The sequence below is a fragment of the Lissotriton vulgaris genome, chromosome 7 (assembly GCF_964263255.1).
Source record: "Lissotriton vulgaris chromosome 7, aLisVul1.2, whole genome shotgun sequence".
In the NCBI taxonomy this organism is placed as follows: Eukaryota; Metazoa; Chordata; class Amphibia; order Caudata; family Salamandridae; genus Lissotriton; species Lissotriton vulgaris.
The window spans coordinates 1,736,589,569-1,736,608,535 of NC_141695.1; the positions used below are offsets into that span (position 1 = coordinate 1,736,589,569).

Genomic DNA, 18,967 nt, shown 5'->3' on the forward strand with positions numbered 1-18,967 from the left:
GACAATATGACTTTGGAGGCACACCTAGAGCAAACAGCAGGTCATTCCTCTATGTGTACCCACAGCACCCCATGGTATTATCCTATTCCTAAGTATATGTTTTTGTAATTCCATACTAAATATAGCCTGGAATTCAGGATTTTCTAAACCATCTGGTATATAGGCTCAATGCCAACGTAAATGTACAGGAATTTATATTGCGCAAATCACCAAGCGGTTTCTAAGCGCTTGCTTAGGGAACCCGTCCTGGTATTCCCCTGTGAGATAACCCCAACAGGGTATCCACAAGGTGAAAGCCAGGCATCCCACCGCGGGGGGCCGTTGTGGAGATTAAGCAAGCTATTGCCCAGAGTTGCAGAGTGTGAACCCATGAATCGAGTAGGCACCGGAGAGAGAATTGTCGAGTCCAAGGACATTTTAGGACTCAAGCCCCCTCCAAGCCGGGAATTGAACCCTGGTCCCGGGCTGACCTCTGCTTCCAGGTCTGCCTCCTCTAACCAGTGAGCCACACTTCTCCACGGTACCAGCTAGAAATAAGAAACCCAGTAGGCTCTAGTTAAGGACACCTGAGCATTGCATCAGTTTGGTGCGTTTTGGGTAATGTTCAGTCAAGTAAAATTTCCCGGGATTATTTGTTGTTATTAGATTCTGAATTTCTTCTTCCATCAAGGGACACACTCAAGAATGCACAATAATAATATGTTTGATGGTTTTAATAAAATCACTGCCCTAACCTAATACATAAAATATGTCTAACTGTAACTATAACAAGCATTTTCAATGCAATAGGTCTCGCATTTGCGAGCGTTTAAGGTATTGGCATTGTAAATGACAATGCCCATTATTTATGTGTTTTTTAAAGCAACACATATATAAAAGGCATTGTCGGCCGCCATTGTTGGTGTTCCATAGTTCTGTGCACAATAATTAGGTAAATTGTTCTGTAAACTGCTAATGGAAGCTCCCGAGTTATGACACAAGTTAAAGGGCCAGCCCTCATGGGAGGTTACAAATGAAGATAAGGCGATACCAAGGAGGGACTAACAAGCCTATTTAGGAATCAGAAGCCAGTATTTATGAAGGAAAATGACATAAGCCAATGACAAATATGGGCAGAGAGTGGGTGAGGCTTCCAGTGCATACCCTAATACATGCATGCTTCGCAGAGTGAGCGGTGCATGCGCGCTGCTGCTAGGCTTGACCTAAAAAAATAGGGTGACAAGATAGAGAGTTTATAAATTTTCACTACTTTATTTTCCACATTACTCAATCACTGTTAACTCTATTTGTACTCTATAGCTGTGCAAGAAACAAATCTGAGAAAACAACAAGCGTTTACAATGCAATGGTCTAGGCAATATTAAAGGTAGAGCTATTGGCATTGCTCCTAATTTTTTTTTTTTAAATCATAAATAAATGGCATTGTCATTTACATTGCCAATAGCGTAATCGTTTGCATATGCGAGACCTATTGCATTAGCACCCACACACAGAGTAAGTAGTAGAGTGAGTAGTTGATAGTGAGTAGGAGAGAGTTATTAGTAAAGAGTAGTAGAGAACGAGTAGTAAAAAGTGAAAGAGGGAGTATTCTATAGTGAGAGTGAGGCAGGATATAAGTCCCTTGTAGGTTTGTATTAAACACAATTGTTTTCTCAAGCACAGTGCAAGTGCTATACAGGTGAAGCCTAAAATGAGTACCAGGCATTAGCAAACGATCACCTAAATGGAAATGTACAGATTTGTTTAATCCTGCACTTTGGCCCTGACAAATTTGGTGGAAACCGGATACTGTAAAATATTCAAAATATATATGTTCACAAACCGACACACTTACTGCCCTCAACACTCTGCCCTCTACCCTCAACACTATGCCCTCTGCCCTCAACACTCTGCCCTCTGTCCTCTGCACTCTGCCCTCAAAATTCTGCCCTCTGCCCTCTGCCCTCAACCCTCTGCCCTCTGCTCTCAACACTCTGCCCTCTGCCCTTAACACTCTGCCTTCTGCCCTCAACACTCTGCCCTCAACACTCTGCCCTCTGCCTTCAACACTCTGCCCTCAACACTCTGCCTTCTGCCCTCAACACTCTGCCCTCTGCCCTCAACACTCTGCCCTCTGCCCTCAACACTCTGCCCTCAACACTCTGCTTTCTGCCCTTTGCCCTCAACACTCTGCCCTCTACCCTCAACACTCTGCCCTCAACACTTTGCCCTCAACACTCTGCCCCCTGCCCTCAACACTCTGCCCTCTGCCCTCTGCCCTCAACACTCTGCCCTCTGCCCTCAAAACTCTGCCCTCAACACTGTGCCCTCTGCCCTCAACCCTCTGCCCTCTGCTCTCAACACTTTGCCCTCTGCCCTCAACACTCTGCCTTCTGCCCTCAACACTCTGCCCTCAACACTCTGCCCTCAACACTCTGCCCTCAACACTCTGCCCTCAACATTCTGCCCTCAACACTCAGCTCTCAACACTCTGCCCTCAACACTCTGTCCCCAACACTCTGCCCACCCCACATCATCAGAGCTGTGTGAATAATAACAGCTGTGAGCCCCTGCATGAAGTTCATCATCAGAGCTGTGTGAATAATAACTGTGTCAGCCCGTGCCTGAGGTGCATCATCAGAGCTGTGTGAATAATAACAGCTGTAAGCCCATGCCTGAGGTGCATCACCAGAGCTGTGTGAATAATAACTGCATCAGCCCTGTGCCTGAGGTGCATCACCAGAGCTGTGTGAATAATAACTGCAGGCAGCCCGTGCCTGAGGTGCATCATCAGAGCTGTGTGAATAATAACTGCATCAGCCTCCGTGCCTGAGGTGCATCATCAGAGCTGTGTGAATAATAATTGTCAGCCCGTGCCTGAGGTGCATCATCAGAGCTGTGTGAATAATAATTGTCAGCCCGTGCCTGAGGTGCATCATCAGAGCTGTGTGAATAATAATAGCTGTGAGCCCCATGCCTGAGGTGCATCATCAGAGCTGTGTGAATAATAACTGCAGGCAGCCCGTGCCTGAGGTGCATCATCACAGCTGTGTGAATAAACAGCTGTGAGCCCGTGCCTGAGGTGCATCACCAGAGCTGTGTGAATAATAACTGCGTCAGCCCGTGCCTGAGGTGCATCAACAGAGCTGTGTGAATAATAACAGCTGAGAGCCCGTGCCTGAGGTGCATCATCAGAGCTGTGTGAATAATAACTGCAGGCAGCTCGTGCCTGAGGTGCATCATCAGACCTGTGTGAATAATAACAGCTTTGAGCCCGTGCCTGAGGTGCATCATCAGAGCTGTGTGAATAATAACAGCTGTGAGCCCGTGCCTGAGGTGCATCATCAGAGCTGTGTGAATAATTACTGCGTCAGCCCCGTGCCTGAGGTGCATCACCAGAGCTGTGTGAATAATAACTGCGTCAGCCCGTGCCTGAGGTGCATCAACAGAGCTGTGTGAATAATAACAGCTGAGAGCCCGTGCCTGAGGTGCATCATCAGAGCTGTGTGAATAATAACTGCAGGCAGCTCGTGCCTGAGGTGCATCATCAGACCTGTGTGAATAATAACAGCTTTGAGCCCGTGCCTGAGGTGCATCATCAGAGCTGTGTGAATAATAACAGCTGTAAGCCCATGCCTGAGGTGCATCACCAGAGCTGTGTGAATAATAACTGCATCAGCCCTGTGCCTGAGGTGCATCACCAGAGCTGTGTGAATAATAACTGCAGGCAGCCCGTGCCTGAGGTGCATCATCAGAGCTGTGTGAATAATAACTGCATCAGCCTCCGTGCCTGAGGTGCATCATCAGAGCTGTGTGAATAATAATTGTCAGCCCGTGCCTGAGGTGCATCATCAGAGCTGTGTGAATAATAATTGTCAGCCCGTGCCTGAGGTGCATCATCAGAGCTGTGTGAATAATAATAGCTGTGAGCCCCATGCCTGAGGTGCATCATCAGAGCTGTGTGAATAATAACTGCAGGCAGCCCGTGCCTGAGGTGCATCATCACAGCTGTGTGAATAAACAGCTGTGAGCCCGTGCCTGAGGTGCATCATCAGAGCTGTGTGAATAATAACTGCAGGCAGCTCGTGCCTGAGGTGCATCATCAGACCTGTGTGAATAATAACAGCTTTGAGCCCGTGCCTGAGGTGCATCATCAGAGCTGTGTGAATAATAACAGCTGTGAGCCCGTGCCTGAGGTGCATCATCAGAGCTGTGTGAATAATTACTGCGTCAGCCCCGTGCCTGAGGTGTATCATCAGAGCTGTGTGAGTAATAACTGCGTCAGCACAAAAAAAAAATGGGACGGAAACAGGATACTGAATCCCGCCCCTCCAGGACTCCCTGACCTGCCTCATGTTTGCCAAGGCAATTTTTCTAAAAATATTGTCGTGCTACCGTAAGGCAGGTCATGGAGTCCTCGAGAGGCAGTATCCAGAGCAGACAAATCTGCTAAACAGGAGCTTTTTCCAATGGCAGGCCTCCGTTTTGAGAGGCCTACCAATGAAAAAAAAAGCGTGGCTTCACGCCATACTGAAATCCCCTCATCACAATATCTCTTTGCCAGCAGCAGCGCATGCGCTGTAACGCAGGCTTCGACCTAAAAATGAACAAAACTGTGGCAATGAAAATTATTAATAAATGAATCACAACATTGTAAAGGTGAGAGCAGAAGGGAGGGTTTCAAGTATACGGGTTTAATAGGCACTCTCGCAGAGTAAACGTGAGTGTGTATAGCTCGATAGTAATGGTGCAGGCAGGGAGAGGAGACCCTTACAAACCCCTCAATAGCAGTGCAAAAAAATTACACTCTTACAACATGAATATAAAATCCTGCACACTCAAAATAAATCACAACACAATGTTTTAAATAAATTCAAGTTAGCACAAAAAGAAAGCCTTGTCCAGCGTCGTCGTAATTTGGAGGTTCTTGTATCACTCCTTTTATTTAGATCAGCAGATAGGATGATTTATAAACAGCCAGCCGACACGTGTTTCATTGTTGGACTGTACATGAACAGACACCACAACTCTTCAGGGCTTAATTGCTGAGATGTAAATTCCTAGGCCCAGTTCCGGTGATAATTCCAACCCGGAAGGGTAACCTTGTATTGTAAGTACACAAAATCAGTCGCCACAAGTTATGTCGAAATTCAAGTTATAGATTATCACTCTTCAATCCAAGGTTCAATACATATCACTCGAATTCGTGGGCTTCCAAAAGGAGAAAATCCATTTACCAACGTAACCACGGGTGCGTGTGTTACGGGGTCCTGCGGCTGAATCGCCCTCGCGCTACTGGCGTCTGAAACCCGGGTGGCCGTGTGCTCATGACGAGCTGAGCGCCGCAGGGTAATTAGCCCTGCGGCGAAGGGGTTAAATGTTTATGGAAGTTATGGGGGGCCTTTACTTTATTTGTGTGTTTTCTTGGTGTTATGAAAATCCTTACATTTGTTGTACTGAGAACTCAGAAGGCTTTTCCTCCAAATATATGCAAGTAAGCATGAATGCAGGAGAGCACATACTGCATCATTTATAAGTGAACAATAACCCCTCTTATTTGACATGCTAGCAGGATATTATGAAACTATCGACAAAAACATTCTAATTACTCCGTCCCTGTTCGGCCGCCCCTTGGGTGTTGATCATCACATCCCCTTTTCCCTTGACCAAGGCTATGGTTAGTGAATTAGAAGCCCCTCTACCCTTGCATAAGCTCCAGGTAGGAGAGAATTCTGCCTTCCTTGATTGCCCAAGGGACAGGAAGGTGTACAGTCAACTCCTGCCTTGCCTTGTCATAGGGCAAGATGAAGATTATAGTCAACCTCAATAACTGAAGACAATTCAGGGAAATGTATGATCCAAATTATCAAAAAGTATCCAATCACCTTCCTATTGTAGTTCCAAATTTGTTACAAAATTAAATTAAGAACTCCAATATGGCATATCACTGAAAACCACAGCTACAGTCAACAAGGAATTTCATTGTTGTTCGTCTTTATCAAGGCTGTAAATAACATGAAAAAGTTATGTCACAAATCTTACATGAGTGTGAAGAAGTATATGACAGTTAGAATTAAACAATAAAAGAATATAAAAACTAGGCCCAGGAGAATTGTAATTACGCCCCAGTAATCGGAGTAATTTTGGTAATTCCGTGTTACTCTTTGATGCGGAATACCCAATATTGAATCGGTTATTACCGCTCGAGTCATTAATATTAATTTAGAGGGAATATCCTACAGCAAGCTTTTTTTTAGTGCAAATTTCATTCCCATGTCCATTTTAAAAGCAATGGTGCATTTTGTGCTAAAAAAATAGAGCTAATTGCCAAGAGTAAATTAGGGGAAAATCCTACCCCAAGTACATATTAAGGGAGCGTGTGCCGCTGCTTGCACTGCTATCGGTGTACTGCTGTATTTAGGGGCCAATTAGGATGACGGACGGACCTGCGTCCGTCCGCCACCCCCGAAGTGGAGGGAACATCCGTAGGGGCTGCGGCGTTCCCTCCATGCAGATTAGGATGTGACCGCCACCCTGGCGGTCACATACCCTATGTTTAACATTGCGGGGGTGCTGCTTGAAGCAGCGCCCGCCGCAAGGTTAAAAGTGCATGCTTTGCATATGCATGCACAAAGCGGTAGGCACCGCGCGGTGCCTGCCGCTTTGTGCATGCATATGCAGGGGGGTACCATAAGTACCCCCCATGTGCACACCCCACCCCCCAACACCCTGGGGGCACGCAACGAGCCCCCAAAAATGAAAGACCACATGCTTTTCCATGGCGGAAAAGCCGCCGCAGAAAAGCATGTCTTCTGCCCCATCCTAATATGGCTGGCGGTGTCTGATAGACACCGCCACCATATCAGAGCTTTTCCGCCGTGGTCGGAATGCGACCGCGGCGGAAAAGCAGCGGACGGTCTTCCTGACCCACCAGCCATCCTAATCTGGCAGTGGATCTTTGGAGCCTCTGCAGAGGTGAATCGCATCCTCCGGGCCGGCGGTGGCTTCCGCCGGCCCGGAGGATGCGAATTCACCGCGATCCTAATCGGCCCCTTAGTGTTATTTTTTAACACAAAATGCATCCTCACATCTAATTTGGATACAAGGGACGTTTTTGCACTAAGAAAGTAACACTAAATTCAGAATTATTCTTCTCGCATAAATCTGTGTAGTCTCACAGAAGTTCTAGGTAATTTGAAGCACTGAAAGTTCTATGGAATGATATGCCAGTTGGCATTAGGCACACTGACAAAAGATAGAATGTTTTTGTGGTAAAATGTACAAGCTGGCAACTGAGTAATACCAATGATTGTGAGATAGTGGATTATGTCAAGTTTAGGGAATGCAGGAAAGAGTTGGATAATTGCAAGAATTTATCGATCGCAATTTACTTTTGATGAATATTGATATATGTATAAGCTAGTTTGTACACCAATAACATCTTTAATTTAATTTCGCCCCAAAATACATGAAATGGGTTGGATTCCACAAGGGACACCAATCATTTCAGAGAAATAGTCTCAAATAGTGGTGGGCGTAATTCACAGAGTTTGATGTTGTGGAATTCCGCAGAGTTACATATAAACTACGCCAATGGATGGAGAATATGCACGTTGTGCTGCAATTTAGCGACTGTAGCACGAGCAGCAGTAAAACAATCAACGCAAACAGCACCCTGCAATGCACAAGAGCACACAGCCATTTGAGTTCATTTTGCCGCTGCTTGAGTACAAAATCTACCCCCGCAGCAGAAAATCTACTGAAGAAGTAGCCCTCTGACTGCGACTAGTCGTGAACGCCAGCGAAAGTCCATGTTAGAAAATCACACTTGGGGATGACAAATTCTTGCTCGCCAGCCCACATTTCTGCAGCCCACAGGGAACAAATTGCACCCCACAGTGATTGGCAGAATTAGGCCAGAACTCAGCATTTCAAGAGTAATGCGTAGTCACCAAATTCGCCAACTCCACAGGTGGAATGAGGCATTCTGCACCCCTAGACTTAAATTGAAACAGTGGACAAATGTGTAAATGACTCCCTAGCACCAATGGCGATGACATTGCCTTTGTTTGTTAGAGATACTAAGGATCTCATGACACAAATTGTTCACATTTCATATGAAAATAACCACTTTTTGGACGTAGCTATCTGTATAACAATATAGAGTATGCTAAAGACCTTGAAAAATTGAGGTTATTTTTATATATGAAGACTGCCAGATTTGGAAAGCATTGTCTAATAATAAGTGAATTGCCCGATTTTGTTTTTGAGAATAATATACTTTTGCATGAAAGTGCACTGTTGGAACAAAATGAATGGGACCTCCATGGGAACCAGGTTTGTTTCCTGCGATGCATGCCTGGAATGGTGTCCTAAAGTGTCCTGAAAAAGTGGTGTATGATATATGGGTGAAATATTCATGCTATGCAATGGAACAACCAAAGAACTAAAAGCTAATCAAAAATATCTGAATAAAAGCAATTTTAATGTTACTCTCATGCTTGTATATGACAGCAAGAGGACTGTTTTTTAATGTGAAACTTTATGTTGAGAACAAGGTATTATTATCTTAGATGCTTAGATGTATAGGTAGCCAACTGGCTTTAATTCTTTTCTCCATGCTCATTCTGGACATCCAAGAGTATTGAAAAATAATTGTCCCTCTGTGTATATGCTAAGAGCTGGGTGAATGTAGCTCCCCTGAAAAACATGTCAAAGAGGAGGTATATATTTTTCAAAAGTTAATAAATAGAGATTATAAAGAAAGATATTACAACATTCTAAAGTACAAGCTACTGAAGTTACAAACACATAATTGCTGATGGATAAGCTTAAATTAACTGGGATAGAGTCTCCTAAAATAATATTTATAAACATGTACAGCCTTGACAAAGACTACTTTTAGCAAAGCATTGTCCAACATTGGTATGTTTTAAAACTAGACAAATACTTCAAGAAATATATGACTCAGAAACCTCTCATGGCCTATAAATGAGCACACACACATAGGAGTGTTCTAAGTCCAAATGACAGTAGACGTATCATGACACATTGAATATAATCAAATCAGACCACAATTTGCTTCCTTCTTTTCCAAGAGGTGGCCATACATGAGCTTGGTGCAAGGAGAGGTGTGCACACATTAGACACCAGATCAAAGAGAACGATTAGACGCACCCCCCTGGGACTATGGTGATCTGCCACAAGGGAGCTGGAGTGCTGAGACTACAAGCCAGGGAAGCACAAGAGGGGTATTTCTGGGGCATGGTATCAGGTGGTGCTATTTAATGAGATAAGTACCTTGTTCAGGTGCTTGGAAACATTTTGCATGGCATTGTCTCCTTTGCTATACTAGGTTCTCCTACATTGTTCCATTATTTTTATTACTGAACTTGTTCCTCTTCAATATTATGGAACTTGTAATGTGCACAACTACCCTGAAGGGTTTCTTGGTGCAGGGCGAGAGTAGGGGCAGAAAGGGACAGAACAGAAGCACAAGTTAGAAAAAAACTGTTTTTTTTGTCCCTTCCACGCCTCACCTTTGTTTAATAGGTTCCTTGCTCGGTTCACTTCGCTTTCCGACCTGTCTAAAATTTGATCTGACTGTTGATTATGTTTTGACTTGGTTGGTTTGCTTGTTCTTGTTTCTCTCTAACCCATTTCTACAGGGCTGCTATCAACCTGGAATTCACTGTTACCGGATAACTCTGGTTTAGGTAAGCATGCCAGCCTGTATTGACAGAGTTTACAAAAATGCCTGATTTCTGTGAATGATGCAAAATATATGTGTGTTCTGTGCAGTTTTTGTGTACACTTAACTTGCCTGAGAACATTGATTTGTGAGAAGCCTGTTGCAAATGCACTGAAGCTGGCGAGACACTGATCTGAGGAAACCTCAATGCACGGATTATCTCTTTTCTCTCTCCTTCCCTTTCTTCCTAACCTCCAGTATTTAACTCTGATTTTAGTGATCATGTTCTGGGGAGTAAAGAGGGCTGCCACCAGGCTCCGCAGCACATCTCTGAAACCTTGTAAGTATTTTGGAGGCAACATTTTCGAGACTTTAAATAAAAGTAGGACATATCAGATTAGGTACTTTATTAATGCAAATAATTGTTTGGTTAACTGTCCCTGGAATGCAAAATGTCGTTAAGTGTGGAGCACCACTGATGTAGTGAAAAGCAGTGTTCTTGAGGTTGCACAACTGCTATGAAAATCAAATCATTGGAAGTATCAGATGCAGCAACTGACTAATAGATTTCAGGCATACTGCTACCTAAATTCATTTTTGGAAAACTAGGTAGTTATCAGTGCAAAGTGAGACGAGCCTGTAAAGAAAACAGGCAAAGATGTGGTCATAACAGTTTGCACAGTTCAACAAGTTGTGTGGTTTCTTTGCAAGGAAGAGTCTTTGATGACCAGTATATGTTTCAAAACTTGAACCGGAAAGGGCTGCCTTAAAAAACTGATAAAGCAACAAGCCAAAGGATTGGAAAATAAGGTTTTTGGACAATGGCCTTCTGGCCTTCCCGCCAGCCCAAGTAATGTCAGCATCATACTGCTCCGACGACCCATGTATTGAAACTAGCCCTGTAATGATAAATGCACTCTTGTTATAACCTGCTATCAGTTTTGAAGAAGAGGAAGGGATGCAGTGGCACCGAGAATGTGCTGAGAGGAAGGGAGAGATTGGCCTTAGGCATGCTGGCCAAACAGAACAAAGCTGGTGCACCCAGCATGCTTGTCACATGAGTGGCACTGATTTTCAAAGGATGTAAATTTACAGAGCTGAGAAGAAGAGGTGCTCACATGGACATCCAGTATGAACTAATATGATCACTCCAGGCATGCATAAGATTTAGGAGCATCAGAGTCCTTAGAAATGACTTATGGGGATGGGGGTGACTTCCTCGGAAGGAATCGGTGTTTGACCCGGTCATCGCCAGTTTGAATCTCTGCAAGTAGGCTCAGAGAGATATCCGTTTGAGGTGATAAAGAGTTTAGTTAAGTACCACTGAACTGGGTAAAAATGTACACCTTTTTTCCTCCATAAGTGTCAAGATTCCCCTTGAGGTCAGTGTGAGCTCCCATAATACCACGGTTATGGGATGCTACTGTCAAAGAGTCATTTTGGATAGGCAGCAATCTTCTTTCATATACAAAAGCCCCCATCAAGAACCAACAGACATGCATCACACACGCCTTGCCATCTGTTTAATCAACGGTCAGAGGAGATGAAGGCAGAGGATTTTCATGGCCGCTGCCTTCAAGTTGGGATTCCCGAAAATGAGGATCACAGAGTTAATTAAAGGGTATGACGTTACTCCACACACATAAATATAGAATGTGAAGGACTCAGCAAAACCAGTACTGTCTGTAATTAGTAAAAGCAATGCCACATCAAAGAGGATATATAGAACCATCAGCGAGAAAATAGTTTTTGCGGCCCTGATGTGGGCATCCATGCTGGGCCCCTCAGTGAAGCCTGTATGGTTCTGCTGCATCTGTCTAGTGTGCTTATAGAGAGAATTGAGGATCAGCACAACTGAGATACCTATCACAACCAGTGGCACAAGGACGCCCACTATAGACATCAGCAGTGCATGCCAAAAGTTGTAGTTCTCCACCATTTGTACTAGAGTGTTATTGGTAGCGGTGGAGTTTTCTGGTGCTGACTTTCCAAGGTAGAAGATTCCTGGGACAGTGATGGCTAAAGGAGTCAGTACAGACGAAAGGAGAGACCAGGAAACAAAGCTGTCTATACCAAGCTTAAGGCGCACGAACAGGGGGTGCGAAAAGTTGACAATCTTGATGCAGTAGAAGAGGCAGAGCCAAGTGTTGAACCAGAAACTTGAGGTAAATAACAATGGGACGAGGACATAGAAGGTTTTCAAAACACTGTCACTGTTGCATACCTCTCTCCTTGGGTAACAGATGTAGTACTCTGCGGCTGGAAAACACTGACAGGAAATATTTATCATGCTGAGGGCTAACAGCAGGAGATCGCATGGTGGGGGAAAGCGCCCACTACCAATCCAGTGACCAGCAATCACAGCTGCCATAAAGGCATTACTGGTGATTCCCATTAGCACAGTGCCACCAACAACAAAGGTAAAGGTATGAAATGGAGGCATTCTATATACCTGGGTGATATTCACTTTTTTCTCTCAGTCAGATAATGCTAGCTCCCTAATAGAAGTGCAGGAATTCATCTGCTTCAGCAATTGTGCGTGAGGAGATTGGTAATGCTGAACACCTAACAGAAATTCTGGGCTGCCTTCTCTCCACAGGGTTTCCGGATGGATAATGTTGGGACCTAGCAGAAATGCAGAACTTCCTCTTCTCCACAAGGCTTCCCAAAGGTAATTGTGGTCTCTTAACCAAAAGTGGAGGGCTGCCTTACCTCAGGACAGACTCTTCAACCACAATATAATTTCTTAAACAGATGTGCAGTGTTTTCACTTATAGAAGATGTTGTTGCACGGTGAGACTCAGATAGTACCAGTCAATGGCATCTTTCTCTCCAGAAGGTTTCCTGAAGAACAGTACAGAGATCAGATTTCCTGCTGGATATTATTGTCTCTTGAAATGAGGTGAGGCGCTGTTGCCTGTAGAGACATTTCCCTTGAGGGGCAGTCCAGTTTCTATAGAGGATGTGGGGGTGTCTCCTTTTGAGAACGCCTCCTGATGAACTTATCAAAATCTTAAACAGAAGTGTGAGGCTTGGTCATTAGAGCCAAAAACAGAGGCGTATGCCTCTACTTATCTAATAACTACTTGTTTTGAACATCTGGATGATCAAGAAGAGGGACTGAGATCTTCCTGCAGGAATCTGAGGGCTGGTAAGAGATGCTATTTCCTATGCTACTCTCTGTGGCAATGTCTGAACTGGTGAAACAATTTTAAACTAGATTCATTGGGACTTAGTCAAATATCAGGTCATCATGATTGGAGGCAGTTCTCTACTTTGCTTTTGGTTAAGAAATGAGCTGTATCACATGTCATGGATACTCTGCCTGTGGAACTATAGTAATCACATTCAAATTTGGATGCTGAGGGAAACTGTATACCCTGAATATTTGCCTATAGCTAAAGCTATCGCCACGGGAACAGAGCTTCAGCCCATCTGTCAATCCCTCCACCACTGGGCTCACTAGAGGTATGAAGATGAGTCATCAAAAAGATGCACACCACTCCTTCACTTAGAAGGATGGCCAGAGGAGGTAGGAGATGTGTGCTATAGAAGCAGGGTGTGTAGCCTTCTATATCTGATAAATGCCTTTGAAGTTTACTGTTTCATTACGTTTGTTGACTATTACTTGGGACTAAAATCAAGATAGTGAAAGGTAATATGAGCAAAGAAAAACCTTTTAACTGTTTTCAGATAAATGTCCAATGAAAAAAATATTTTGTAGCACCAGATTATGGAGCCAGATGTACAAATAATTGATTTCAATAAAGTGGTGGCAAATTGCAAGTCACTTCTGATTTTGCATAACAACTTCTGTACTAATAGGTTGGTTTGCAAAACTACCTGTTGGAGTGGGGTTCAATTTGACCTATCTCAGCAATATTCATGAGGATGGATGCAAATTGCAACCTATTCTGATTGGATGCCATCACAGAGATGGTAGCTTCTGGGGCCAGCAGACCACTAGGTCTGTGATTGCATTTTAATAAAGTAAATAATTTTTATAGTGCAGCTCATTTTCCTTCAAGAAAATGGGTCTGCATTTATAAAAAAGCAAGACAAAAAGTTGCAGTGAGTGCCTGTGTGAAAAAACCTGCTTGGTCCTCTTTTTCACAAGTAATACATACATGTGATGAACGTGATCAACTTCTATAGATTTTTGAGTTCAGAACGCTAATGTTGCCACTAAAATATTCACCTAACTATAATGTTACTTTAAGTATTCGTTTTTTTCCAGTGAATTTCCAAAGTATTTTTTTTAAATAAAAGCATATTTTAATCACACCGAATTATAATGCTACTTTATCCTTTGTTTTTTCCTGTGAATTTCTAATTTTTTTATTTTATGTAAAGTAATATTTTTTTCCTTGAGTCTCACGGTGCGCACGGGTTCCCAGAAAGATGGGTAGCTTTCCTCAGGATTAGTAGGGGCAGGGTATTCCGGAACACCCCTCCCGGGCTGGCGATTCTTTGCCAGGGACCAGATGGGCTATGCCCGGACAACACCTCCCCTCCGTCCAGGGGCTCCCTCCTCCGGCTAGACCGAAAGGACTCCCATCTGCCCGCCCAAGCCTTTGCTGTATGGCTCCCGCCTACCCGCGTAGGGCTCGGGGGCTCCCCGTCCCCGGGTCTTGGGGACTAATCTGAAAAATATGCACAGTTCGATGAAATTAAATGACAATTTAAATCAAACAAATAATCTATGCATTTAAAAAAATAAAATTAGGGCCTAATCTATATTGTGCAGTAGGGTGGTTATTTTTCAGGGCGATAGAGTAAAATACTTCCTGTTAGGATTATCACTTGTGAAAGAGGACCAAGCAGGATTTTAAAAGTCTCACAGATGGCTTCAATAAAAATAACGGCTGTCCATCAAACGTTTGTAATGTTTGAGGCCCAGCCGGGGTCCCCAAGGTTTTTGAGATTATGGACCATTGTTCCCTATACTACTGTTCACCCCAGGTCACCCCAGGTCCATATAGATCACTGGGATTCCCTTCTGTTAGCTTACTACTCAATCTCATGAGCAATGTTGCCCAACTATATGGGCAGATTGTCCTCTAGGCATTTTAAGAAGACGGATGGTTTGGCTTTACTCCAAGCTTGGTCTCTTTCCTGATTCTTCAAGCCAGAATGGCTTTACCTACAGCCAATATTCCAACTAAATGGCACCAAGTAGAGCCAGACCTGAGGATATGATGAATTTATCGAGAGTGGCATTTTAGAGAAGAATGAGTCCAAAATATGACCTTCCTGATTTGTAGCATGGGTGAATACCAGATCTTTCTAGCTGTTCCTAAACTAGAAATCTGCGTATGAAGCTCTGCCAGTATCAGACAATTGAAAAGTCATTCTTTTGGTCTTTGTCTCATTCTCTGTTGTAAACCCTGCTCATATTGAATTTTTGACAGAGTTTACAATTTCAAATCCCTTCTTATCACTGGGTTACTCCAGGCAAACAAAATTCTTACTGTCTTTGACACAGGTCTCCATTAACAATGTTTGCATCACATATGATTAGTGAAGGTATTCTTGGGTGGATACACACTACTGATACCCATAAAGAAGGAGATAAACAAAGGGGAAGAGCCAGGAACTTGGGGGACCTTTCTATGGGACCCAAAGTGATCCCCAAAGGCCCCTCTTGCACCCACTCCTTAGCATGGGATTGAAGCACAGCCATCCAGGGTTATTGATGGTGTTGGTGTGGGTTAGAAGCTCAGAGCTCCACAAAGCACACAGTGACACTTAATAATCCAAGGACTGGTCAATGCAGCAGGTACCTTCCACAAAGAACAGAATTATGTCAAAGGTACATCAAGGCATTGCACACAGATAAGATGCTGGGTGAGTGGACCACATGCATTATACAAGTATCAGTAACAAAGAATAACTGAACAAGAAATGTAGTGAGCGAAGAAGAGAGAAAGTGGAGGGAACATTGAATATTAATAATGGCAACTTGTACAGTTTATAGCACAAACTGCATTGTCTCTTTGAATGTGCATAATTGGATCTATTAATAGAAAACTCAACAGTATTCATTTTATCAACCTAGGAAAGAGTAAAGGCTAAGTGAAACTTAGCAGGATTTTAGGGTTTGTAAGTGCACAAAACATACTAAGGAGTGGGGTTAGAAAGTGAAGGCGAACTATGAATCGGAGAGGTAAACAGAGTGGCATCTTGAGAGAAATACTCAACATAGATAAAAGAGAACAATATCAACACAATCAAAGGAAAGGAAAGAGAGGCCAAAGCAGAGAAATTTATTTTATGAATTTCTCATAAGCAGGGAAGGACTCCAATAAATAAATGTTACCGAGGTGAATATTCCTCCACCACTTAAAACACAATATGCCTCAAATTCAAGCATGTGTTAAGCTTTAATGAAGAAATATGTTAAAAACCACCTCACTGGTTACCCTGTTAGACGACTTCCATTCTAAAGTTAATGAATACTGCATAGCTTATTAGCCCAGTGTTAATCTGCTTAATAAAAGTGTGACCAGTAGTGTCTGCTACTGTAGAGAGAAACAGCAGGGTTTTAACAGCTAAGTCAAATCGCGTGTAGCCTTTGGCAAACAAGGTGCGTTTTTGCCTGAGAGATTGGCAGTTCTACTGCCTGTTTGGTGATGGATTTTTCAAGAGGAAGGAAGAAAGACCAGAGAGTTGGCTAGTGTGGATAGATTGTCTCTAGGTGAGGCAACAGCTCTCTCTCATTCGCCGCTTATTGACTCCTCAGGATGCTCAAAGGCTTGCTTGACACCTCAAACGATGCCAAAGGATCCTTACACAAGACCCTCTCAGTTTTTTGTTGCTGTAGAATTGGATCAAACAATGCAAGTAGGAATGCAGGGTAATAATCATCGAGAGAGCGAGCCTCCAAGGGCATTGGGCTCTGGACAAGGAGAACATGAAGGAAGGTAAGTATCCCTGCTACAAATGCCATCACCATAGAGACGAGGAAGGCAACTCCTGTTTTGAGGACCATGAGGTAGGCTTTCACATGAGATCCCTTCATCGCAAACAAGCCTGTGGACCACACTCCTGACCACCCTCCTGAAGGACAACATCACCAAGACCACTAACCCAAGAAGGATCAGTACTGGTATAAGGCAGATGATGAGGCGATCAAAGAGCCAGACGTGGGAATCGATTAGGACAACCTGGCATACCTTTGTGAAAACTGATGAAATTGGAATAAAAAGAAAACTTAGAAAAAGATTGGTGCTGGATCTGAAATAATATAGTCTTTTTTCCAGTCTCAATTTAATGTGTGGTGCACCTGTGCTTAGGTTTTAACCTGGCATACCTTGGTCATGTTTCCATGGCCGGTTGCTGGGCGCAGGTGCACCCTGTATAATATCACTGGCCCAGCCAGACCATTCACCATCGCTAGTAGGAAAGACCTCAAGAGGAGCCAGGGCACCAGGTGGCAGATCTTTTCTTTTAGTTGGAAAAAGACATGGTGGTTGAAACTGGCAACCTTAGCAAAGTACAGGAGACCGAGGCAGACGACCATCCACAGATCTGTCACATTGAGGATGGAAGAGATGACAATGAAGACCTCACATGCATGGCTTGATTGGTAAAAATCTGGACACATCCTACTCTACATCAGCTCCAATGCCTTTGTCAAGCTGGGTCAAAAGTTTACCAGGGAGAGGCAGGTCATAATGACGTCACAAGAGTTGAGTGGCACACCACTTTCCCAATCTAGACAATTCACCCCCAAAACGAAGCCATTTTTGCCCATGCTGGTTATGGTTTCAAACCATGGCAGGATCATGTAACCCACATCCAATGGTGGTGGCATCTTTGCAGGGTCTTCAATCTTGATCTAGCTGCGTGGAAATCTCATGCTCACAATGATTTCTTCCTTAGGATCCTAGAGCAATGCTCGATTGTATGGTTTTGGTCCTATAGAGCGAGTTTTGTTCACATGGACAGACCCAGATGGTTCTTTCTATTGATGAATGCTCTCTTGCCACCCTGCCTGTTCCCAAACATGCAAATGGGAACAATCTCCACGGCTCACTGATTAGTGTTTGCATCCCTCTGGCATTGCGCATGTGCCTTGCCCGCTGTGGCTCAAACATCCCATTTTATATCACAAAATTATCTTCCAGAGTAGAGGCGCCTAGGGCTACCTTTCAACTGTGTCTTGTAACATCACAAGAGAAAAACAGTGCCTATGGAGAGGATGAATGACAGGGGGCTGGGTTTTCAAAATGTTTACCTGTTCTGTGTCTATGAAGAAATGCATTGATACATATGGGTCCAGAACCCTAGTAAAAACGAATAAACGTGAAAAACTGGCGCAACTCGGAGCAAGGTTGCCAAAGGCAATAGGTGTTAGATTTAATGTGTTAATCCGCAGCACCAGGATTTCCGCTTGAATATCTTTTCATGTCATAGCACATTAAACCCAGACCTTTTAGCTTTATGTACATTTGGCAGGCCAAACATGGCAGGATGGTGTCCATTGGAAAGCCACTTTGAACATAAAATGAAGCACTACAATGTGTCCTTTGTAACAGGCCTACAATTGGTTTGTGTTTCTAACTATGGAAGAGGTTGTAGATTGATGTATAAATGTCATCTTCCACTACTGAAATAAGGAACCTGGCTCCCCTTTGTTTTTTTTACATAATCCACATCACGCGTGAAACGCTGGTGGGTGCGTTTGAGTTGGTGTGATCCCTAGGAATGAAATGGGCTGCTCCTCTGAATATCAATGTGTCATGTCACCCATTGTGCGCAGGAGGGATAGGGTTCCAGGCATATCTATTAGTAGTTTTGCTAAATTTTCACCAAATTCTCTAATTAACTCTGAAAATATTATTGTATTTAATTGGAGCAAGTCTGTTTGGAACTTTCCACACAATAGCCAATATATCTCTTGTGTAAACAGTTCTCAGCAGTACCTCACCAGTAGTAGTCAGTAACACAGTTTGGAAGATAGAGAAAAAGCACTGTACTTTAACAGCAGTGCAAGCATCTTGATTCCGTATAAAGACTATGTGATGTGAATCTTTTGATGTAGCCATAAGGGTTGATCTGAAGGTCAAATATGCAAATATTGCCAATGCAGACTCAGCCTTCCATCCTTCTGAGGTCTGTAAATTGAGCACCGTTAAGTAGACATTCGTAACACCTTTTGTTCACTGTGGTTAGAAGTAGCCAAAGTGTAGTGTGTAGCTCTATGTAAAAATAATGTATACTCATTAGACACACAACTGCAGAGGTAGAAACACTGTATGCATGATCTCATGCTCAGACAGAACAAAGTGCTAG

General features: G+C 43.5%; 1 protein-coding gene across 1 annotated transcript; it reads right to left on the reverse strand.

Moving 5' to 3' along the window:
• Positions 1-11,204: 11,204 nt before the first annotated feature.
• Positions 11,205-12,113, reverse strand: LOC147706519 (taste receptor type 2 member 40-like). The gene has a single exon (XM_086929626.1). The coding sequence runs from the start codon at positions 12,111-12,113 to the stop codon at positions 11,205-11,207; it is 909 nt and encodes a 302-aa protein (XP_086785752.1).
• Positions 12,114-18,967: the final 6,854 nt, after the last annotated feature.